This window comes from Urocampus carinirostris, chromosome 9 (genome assembly GCF_059441175.1).
Source record: "Urocampus carinirostris isolate Australia breed hairy pipefish chromosome 9, RoL_Ucar_1.0, whole genome shotgun sequence".
NCBI lineage: Eukaryota > Metazoa > Chordata > Actinopteri > Syngnathiformes > Syngnathidae > Urocampus > Urocampus carinirostris.
Genome location: NC_142357.1, coordinates 18,399,555 through 18,409,237, shown reverse-complemented (window position 1 = coordinate 18,409,237; position 9,683 = coordinate 18,399,555). Strand labels below are relative to the sequence as shown.

The following is a 9,683-nucleotide window of genomic DNA, read 5'->3' as shown; positions in this document are numbered from 1 at the left end:
TCAGTTTGGAAGAGAAAATACCCATTTGGGAAATATCGATAGTTACGTGAGCTGAGTTTATACTGGAGCGAGCTGCTGCAGGGAGCAAGCGGCACCTTGCATAAATATTCATGAGTTGAGAAACACACATATATATATATATATATATATATATATATATATATATATATATATATATATATGTATATATATGTATATGTAGAGAGAGAGAGAGAGAGAGAGAGAGAGAGAGAGAGAGAGAGAGAGAGAGAGAGAGAGAGAGAGAGAGAGAGAGAGAGAGAGAGAGAGAGACAGAGAGAGAGAGAGAGAGAGATGAACTTCTACTAATAAAAAACTTTTTAAAGTGGATTTTTGATCACTAGGCAAACAAACATCAAATTATTCCAGCTTTAAATATACTACAATGGCAATACTATCCAACAAAAACACTACAATGCCGATAAAAATACGACAAGAGGAATATTATAATTCAAAAATACTGCTACAGCATTCCTATTATACTAAAATACTACAGAAATATGCAACAGAAATACTACAATAATAAGGCTAAAGAAGTACTACTACAGATATACAACTAGTTTTGCTCCAAAAATACTACTACAGTAATACTACAAGGAATATACTACAAATATAAAACTACACTGTAATCCCAAACTAGTAATACTACAAATATGTTGTACAGCAATACTATAGTATTTAAATACTACTACAGCAATACTATCCTACAAAAATACTACAACAGGAATAGTATTACACAAAAACACTACTATGCAATACTGTGATACAGAAAATACTACTAAAGGAAAACTGTAAGGACTATAGTAATGCTGCAGAAATGTGAATATACAGTGATGCTACCGAAATACAACACATAATTTATGTACATAGTATTTTTTTATGTATATACACATTTAATTTTATTTTGTATTGTATGTTAGTTTTTCATCTTCTTTTATCAAAATTCTACAGTGGGTTTCAGAGAGAATTTCATTGACATTTTTATGTTGATGACAATATTGACAATCTCTAATCTTGAGAATACTATTACAGTAGTACCACCACAAAAAACTACAAAAATCCACTACAGTTACACTAACAAAAATGCTAAAGATTCTTTAAAAATACAAAACTAAATATCAAATTAAGTGCTTAAAACAGGGACCTTTTAAATTCTGAGCGTTTCAACCAATTTGATGAAACAGATATAAAAATAAATGTTACATGTACATGTCTACATGTTTATTTAACACAACTCTCACCCTAACCCATTTTTTAAAATCCCACAACGGCCCGTGACTCCAAAAGTTTGCCCACATTACAGGGAAATAGTTTCGGGAGAACATAAATACATTGATTATACAAATATTTAAAAAATAAAGTAAATTGAACTTTGTTTCTTTTTTGGGTCATTTTTTTCCCTTTTTTGTTTCATTTTATTTTTAACTCTACTGAGGTTTGAATTATCTTTCAGACCCAAACCTGCAATTTTACCGTTTTACTCCAGTTCTGTTCAACAAGTGGACCATGCAGGTGATGAAGTTTTTCCCCCTTGTGTTTTTTTTCTTGGTGTGCCAAGGAGCGCCCAGAGCAACATTAGGGAGCATTGCTGGCACTTTTCAAAGCATTTTTCTCTGCTCCATTTGAAAAGGGCGTCGTGCAGCGAGCGCCTGCCTTGTGCAGCCCCCTCCTTAAAAAGCGACCCCAGCTGCTGTCAATCACTACGCATTTCAGCCAATCCCAAAGCTCCCATTTCAAAAAGCCGCCGCGCCTGCTGCGCTTTTATATATATTTTTTTGCAGTGCGGCCTGTTTGCGGGGGCACTTTTTTACGAGCACTGTTATTGCCACAAATCAAGAGGGCAAACGAAAAAGTGAGGCGGGGACGAGACTCGCGGCAACTTTGCGCACTCCGATGCGTCCTTTGGGGGCGAAGTTTACGGCTGATACTTTCATGCGCAGATGATGATGATGATAGTGAATGAAAATCTGGCTGCGGACATCCTGCAGAAGTTCATTTCTGCATGCACACTTGCCCCCCAAACGTGATGACAAGCCTGGCGAGGTGGAGCGGGGCCTGCCCCCTTAACTCGTTGGAGAGGAGCGGTGAGCCCAGCGTGGTGCTGCCACCTTTGGCACCAAGACTCCCCGCCGGCACTTGCTTAAATGTCGGCCCCTCGCGAGACTACACAGAGACCGGGTCTGTTCCATACGTTGAGCGTCCGCTCACGCACTTTCCCGATCGCGGCGCCCCCAGGGGCTTTGTCATCGGCATGCCACCGGGCACTGAGCAGTTGGCACGCAACCGAGACACAAGAACAGGCGCTCTCTTGCCCGGCCACCAGGAGCAGGCCTGCAGCGCAGAGCCCACACAGGTAATGCTGCAAGGTCTACCTGGGGGCCGTCCGTACGGGGTGGAGTCCAGCAGTCTTAAGGGGGGTGGTCACGACCTGGTCTCGCAATTCTTAGGGATCTACAAGCCCTTGGCGCACCACGAAGCGCTCCTCAGGTGCGTCAACATCAAAAGCGAGCTGCTGTGCAAGTGGAGCTGCCCGGATGGGCCCGGGGGGCGTGAGCTTCCATGCTCCAGAGTCTTCGGGACAATGTACGAGCTGGTCGGTCATGTGAGCGTGGAGCACGTCGGCAGTGTGGAGCAGGTTGAGTACGTGTGCCAGTGGGAGAACTGCACCCGCGAGAGGAAGCCATTCAAAGCCAAATACAAGTTGGTCAACCACGTCAGGGTCCACACTGGGGAGAAACCCTTCCACTGCCCCTTCCACGGCTGCCAGAAACTCTTTGCCAGGTCTGAAAACCTCAAAATCCACAAGAGGACGCACACAGGTTCGTTCCAGTTGGCGTTTTGACGACAAACTTTCAGATGTAGTTTGTAAACTGCTTATTTTATTCTTTGGTTGATGCTGTTCAGTTAGGAGAGGCTCACAGGCAACAATATTTAGCTACACTTTTTATGGGCAACATAAAACCTTTATTGCGTCTTGTACTTCTTGCCAAATAGTGACCTCACACCTTCATTTAATAGCAATGTCTGATTAATAAAAAATGCAGGCACATATATATCATATATATACATATGTATGTATATATATATATATATATATATATATATCTCATCTCATTAGCCGCACCGCTTATCCTCATTAGGGTCACGGGGGGCTGGAGCCCATCCCATATATATATATATATATATATATATATATATATATATATATATATATATATATATATATATATATATATATATATATATATATATATATATATATATATATATATATATATATATATATATATATATATATATATATATATATTCCTGTGCCTGCAGCCAGCTGCGAGGATGATTCAAGCAGTTTGTCGCTATTGCATATACGCACTACACGGGGCCGCTCCCACTTCGTTCAAGTGAAATTATTAAATAAATCCCGGGACACCGGAGAGCTGGTGACGTGGCCGTTACGTTACGTGCATGATGCGTGCACCACGCAGGGACCCTCCCCATCCCTCACGTGCACATCAGTGAGGATACATCGTTCCATACAGTTTGAGTGCAGGCTACGAGCAGGAACGTGCAGAGACGTCTGCTTCAAAGCAACATCATATTTTGTTTTTATTGAATTTATATATATAGTAATTGTGTGATTATGACACAATTTTGTTTTTCCTATTTATAGCCTTATTCAGGTGTCAGCTTCATATATACAGGACAGATATAAAAATAAGATAGAGGCCGCACCATTTTGTTATATAATCAATCATTTTTTTGTGTATATTTATCATATATAGACTTCAGAGTTACTCACTAAAATGATTGCTTTCCTACTTTTATTATAATATTAAAATACCAGCATCCATGTTGTAATCAAGGAGGACAGACATTCATTTACAAAAAAAATATTTTTTATTAGAATTCGGCATTATTTAGATAAATATATACACATAATCATAATAATCATAATAGAAATTATCTACATGAGTTAGTCGTTTACGTGTGTTATACAGTACTTTCTTGGGTATTAGCTGAGATATTCTGTTACATGTCATATTATTCATAGTTGTAGCACGCTCATCTATTGATTTTACATTTTATTTCAAGTAATATATTCTACAACAAATAGCATGAAATGAGTAAAACAATCCACCATTTACTTGATGACATCCTTTGTGTTATTTTATTGTCTATCAAGATTGTATTTTTTGCCATACATGCACCGATATCAAGATTAATGATAATATACCTAAATCAATTAAATGACTGATGAATGAATGAATGGTTGGATGAACGAACGAACGAACGAACGAGTGAATGAATGAATGGATGGATGAATGAATGAATGAATGAATGAATGAATGAATGAATGAATGAATGAAGGCTGCTGGTTAAAAAGCAAAAAAATGAGAATAAATCCTCTTTAAATCATTTTCAAAAAGGAATAAACGACTTAGCCCCATGTTGGGAGTCTATTATCCGGAAAGTGCACTCACTGTCTCCTTTTTACGATTCCAATAAAAGTCTTTCACTTCCAAGACTCTGCGAAACCGAATATGTATTTATGATTATCTGACCCATGTGTGCAGTGCAGTAAAAGAGAAAAAAACGCGTTGCAATAATTCTGCCTGGCAACTGCGCGGCAGCAGCAGCAGGGATGCAAAGATGCAAGCTGACCTACATTTTCAAGTAAAAGTCACTTCGTCACTTGTTGCAAATGTTTTCGGGGAATATTGTGTGATAATGTGACAAGGCTGCAATACAAACACTCACAAAATGCAAGCACGTGAGTAACCAGAAGTTGACGTAAGGATGCAAGAACCGGCTAAAACATTAGGTACACCTGCACAAGTAATCCTCAACTTTCTTTTCAAATGACTCGATAAGAAAGTCCATGAAAAAATACATATCTGTTTCGGGTTTTGCACAAGATATTGTTGCTAGAGAGTAAGGAGAATAATGGTGTGCGATCAAACTCTCAAAAACTCTATGTATATATGTATATGGTTATTCAAACAGTGTGATCTAAATGAGCTAACAATTGGTTGTAATATATCATGCGACATGATGAATAGTTTAAATCAGGGGTGGGAAAACTACAGCCCGCGGGCCACATGCGGCCTGGCAGGATTTTTAATCCAAACCTTCGAACGAAAATGGTCAAAGTATAAAGTCAATACATACTATTAATATTACTGATTAAAATATATTTTTTTGGTTCCCAGTTTCGTCCACATTGTTCCTTTGTGTGTCTACTACAACATACTACGACAAAATACTACAAAATTACTACAAAACTAAATATCCTATTCAGGGTTTGAAAACAGGGACCTAATATATTATTTTGCTTTCGTTCTTGGAAAAAAACTACATAAATACTACAAGAGTAACTACTACAGTAAAACTATAATACAGGAATGCTACTACAAAAATACTACTACAAAAATACTACCTGCAGACATGCAACAATAATACTAACGAGGAAATAATAGAAAAATACTATACAGCAATGGTACAAAAACAAAAAACTACATGAAAACTACAGAAATTGTACAAAAACACTACGACCGAAATACTACAATACATATACCACAGAACTACTAGAAACATAATACTAAGGAAATACTACAAAAATCCAATCACAGAAATACTACAAAAATACAAATACAGTCATATTACAAAACTATCAAATTAGGTGCTTATAACGGGGATTTAATATACTGTATTATATTGCTATCATTCTAAACACAACAAATACCAGTACAGTACAGTAATTCCGTAATACAGAAATACTACAAAATATGTTTACCGTAATACTATAAAATGATATAGAAATACTATAAAAACATCACCAAGGAAATTGCAATCCAAAAATCCTTCTCCACAAGTTTAAAAAAAAACTTAAAAAAAAATATCACCACAGTAATAGAAATATACTACAGGAATACAAAAAAACTAAATACCAAAAACAATCCGTAAAACAGGGAGATTGTATATTATTTTGCTATAAATCTAAGCGTTTTAAAACCAATTTGACGAGACTACTCTAAATAAAAACTAATATAAAAATTGATATACTATAAAGATATCTGTATGTATATTTATTCATACATGAAAAAATGGATAGGTCTCCAGGACCGGCCCTTGGCCAAGGTTTTAACACAATATGGCTCCAAAGATTTGTCCGCCAGTGCTTTAAATGATTGATAGAAGAAGCGTCAGAAATTATTTTGGGGATGGGTCGCTTATAGGCTCTTGGCATCAACCTGTCATCCCTTTTTTTCGGGCAATTTGTTCATTTTGTGGTGTTCGTTGGAACATGCTTATCTAGAAAAAAAAGGAGGGAAAATACAAACAACACGAGCTCGTGCCTTTATGTCGAGTCCCAGCCTAACACCCAACACCTCTCTCCATCTCTGTCCATGTCCACTTGCAGGTGAAAAACCATTCAAATGCGAATTTGATGGCTGCAGTCGGAGGTTTGCAAACAGCAGCGACCGCAAAAAGCACTCCCACGTGCATTCCAGCGACAAGCCGTACACCTGCAAGGTGCGCGGCTGCAACAAATGCTACACGCACCCGAGTTCCCTTCGCAAGCATATGAAGCTGCACTGCAGCGGTGAGGCCCAAAGTGGGGCCCCCGCCGCGCCTGACTCGCGTCCCAGGAGACCCGAGGGAACCGACTCTGCGCAGGTCTGCTCATTTCAGCGGCACCCGGACGACTCTTGCTCTTCTGCCTTCGACAACAGGTCACTGGACACGATTTTTCTGCAGGGGGGCTCCTACGGAACCGCATCCGGACCCAGGGGCCAGGCTGCCCAATACCAATTTGGCCAGGCCTGCAGTCAGTCGTTGCAGCATCACAGCCCTTCATGCAGGACTTTCCCGTCGACCCCCCTCTTCCAAAAGGGTTTTGTTAACGGCTGGTACACCTGCCAGGGGGGCGTCGACTCTTAACGACTCTTGGATGAGAATGCACCCTTCACTTCAATTAAGAATCAATACTGGTGTTGATTCAATTTTTATTTACATTGAGTATGAGTAAGCGATTGAGTTTAAAAATTGAGTTTTCGTATTTAGATAAACTTAAGTTAAGTTTGTACAATTTAAAATGGTTGATTTGAATTTTATTGCAAATCCAAATTATTCAGTTGTTCAACATTTTGGACTAATGCTTCATTTTTTAGGTTTACATGTATTACAACGATAAAATATATTAACACTATTATTAATAGTTCGTATTCAAATTACTTATCAACATCAAAATATAGGTATTACACATTTTTTTTTAAAAGGTAGTGGTTTTATTTATCCAAAGTTCACTCTACCGAATTGGTTAGAACACTAAAATGGTGAACAATACAAAAGCCATTTCAACTTATGCTTTTAGAAAAATGTATTCAAATTAAACCAAACAGTATCTTACAATTGTATTGTATATATTTGATTAAAAAAAATGAAGCTTTCATACTTGTTTAAAAGCTCCACCCAGAATTGCTGCTTAATACAAATGAACCGAGCATTTTTCTTAAAGGGTCCACTAAAGTATTCTGTATTGCAACCAAAAACTCATGTTAAAACTTAAGGAAAAATACAAACTATGGTGAGATGGAGACTATAAGTATAACATGTAAATAGTTTGCGTATCACATGTGGACCTCGGGCCAAACATTGCGCATCTTGCCGCTCTTTGCATTTAGACAGACCACAACCATGAATGTTTTTGGATGTCATTAGTTTCGAATTCTTGAAGCTCTTCTACTCATACTGTGCAAGTGTACTTAATGATGTTTGTGATGATGTGGACCGTGTTATTGTAACCCCAAAACAACAAAAACAACAACAACAACAACACGCGGACAGACTTGCTGACACGCCCACTGCCACAGTGGCTGATCTATTTTATCATTGCCTTCACTTCTACGAATGTAAAGCCTCGTTGAATGTAAATGAGCTATCAGTAACCTTGTGAGAACCCCCCCATCTCCCCAATAACTCATCCGATTGGTGCAGATGTTGACCCAAAGCGTCGCCTTAGTGCGAGAATTCCTCTAATTTTATGCGTTGCGCTACTGTATGTCACGTGTTCTATGTACTTTTCTTCCCCGTGCACATTTGTGAGGAACGTGAGCATGTACTTGAGTGCAATCGCGTAAAAGGTGTCGTAAGAAGCATTCATTTTTACTTCACTCTGTTGTACATAAGCCTGTTGTATAATTAACTATACTTTATTAAAAAGTCTATATATTCAGATTGATCATTTGCATTTCCTTATTTACGCTTGAGTAAAACAAATCTCAGAACTTCTGATGTTTGTTATATAATTCAGCTCATGAACTGCGCAAGAGAATTGCGACGCTCCTTCCAGTGACGTCATTATCAGAGTGACGCTCCTTGATAAAATGCGCAGGCGCATGTGAATGTAAGCGGCCTATGAATATGATAAATGAAAATAGAATAGCATGGTCTGTATTGCCATCGATAACCTCGTGGATATCGATTGCAGTGAGATTAGACGTGGCACTCATAGATAATCACGTACAAAAGACTTAAAGGTAGGGTGAGTCATTTGAGGTTGTGGGGTTCCAGTGTGCACCATGGCAACTGGTTGACTGATTGGGCATACCTAGGGCTCATTAAAACTCTGGTGTTTGTGTCATTAAGGATGGCTTTGACTGACATCCTCTGTGGGATGTATTTGTATTTATACCATCCTCGTTTTTAGTATCGACTGTGCTTTCTATAATTAGTTTCCTGTTTCCTTTCTTTTCAGAGTGCCTTGTTTTGATTCCGTATTCCCCATTAAACCTCTCAATTTGAGTTTGTCTGCGCTTGGGTCCTGTCCCGAATCACTGACAGAGGTGTTCTTATAAAAGTTGAAAGTTATCTATTTTCTCTATTATGTATGTGCTAACAATTCTCAACTGAGTTCAGAAAGCCCTTACATTTTTTCCACTGCATCTATCAGGTTTTATCTTACTTTTAGCAAAGCTGTTTGAGGCTGAACACATTAGGTCGTAGGAATGGGGGTGGGGCGAGTGCTGGAGAGTAACGTTTTGTTGGTCCCTGCAGGTTTTTGTTGTTTTTATTTGTAAATATTGTTTGAAAAGGGTAAAGGTAAGATAAGGCTTGCTTCCACTAGAGTCCAAACGCCCACTCCAATAAGATGAAAAAATATATATTTAAAAAAAAAAACATTTGTGCTTGTCTAAAAAATGCACGTACTGGCACATGCATCATGAATGACCTGACAGAGGCAGCGATCATAACTCTAAGCCAAGGGATGGCGGCACAGTGTGACAAGTTTCAAATTCTGTACAACTCCTTTAAAAGGGAAAAAAAAGATACAAAGAATGTCAGAATAAATAGGCAAACATATTGACAAGGTTGTGTGTAGAAGTGTTGGGCGCATACCTGAAAAACAGTAATTAGTTAGTTTCTCGTGACTTCATTTAAAATGTAACTCAGATAGCGTCCAGACTGCTGAAACCAAAAGTAGTGTGTAACTCCCAAAGTGACTGTTTAGTTACAAGTTACAATTATTAAGTCAGCCTCCTAAAAATGCTTTCAACTGAAGGTCAAGTGTACAACGACGTGTGGAAGCAGGGAACCCTTCATATTACAGTAATCCCTCGGTTATTGCGGTTAATGGGGACCAAAACCACCCGCGAAAAGTTAAA

At 38.4% G+C, this 9,683-nt stretch overlaps 1 protein-coding gene across 2 annotated transcripts; it reads left to right on the top strand.

Annotated features, from left to right (window-relative positions):
• Positions 1–1,010: 1,010 nt before the first annotated feature.
• zic6 (zic family member 6) lies at positions 1,011–8,254 on the top strand. 2 transcript variants are annotated; one of them, XM_088344753.1, is made up of 3 exons: positions 1,011–2,837; positions 6,440–6,696; positions 6,778–8,254. In XM_088344753.1, the coding sequence occupies exons 1-3, from the start codon at positions 2,021–2,023 to the stop codon at positions 6,958–6,960; spliced, it is 1,257 nt and encodes a 418-aa protein (XP_088200879.1). In that variant the 5' UTR covers positions 1,011–2,020; the 3' UTR covers positions 6,961–8,254. The 2 variants fall into 2 exon arrangements, with proteins under 2 accessions (XP_088200879.1, XP_088200878.1); XM_088344752.1 differs by having other exon boundaries at positions 1,018–2,837; positions 6,440–8,254.
• The last annotated feature ends 1,429 nt before the right edge of the window (positions 8,255–9,683 follow it).

What these genes read in the sequence shown, in the direction of transcription:
- zic6 (XM_088344752.1), top strand. Translation starts at nt 2,021, where the DNA reads ATGCACACTTGCCCCCCAAACGTGATGACAAGCCTGGCGAGGTGGAGC. An exon ending in CCACAAGAGGACGCACACAG is followed by an intron (nt 2,838 to 6,439) that starts GTTCGTTCCAGT and finishes GTCCACTTGCAG; the next exon opens with GTGAAAAACCATTCAAATGC.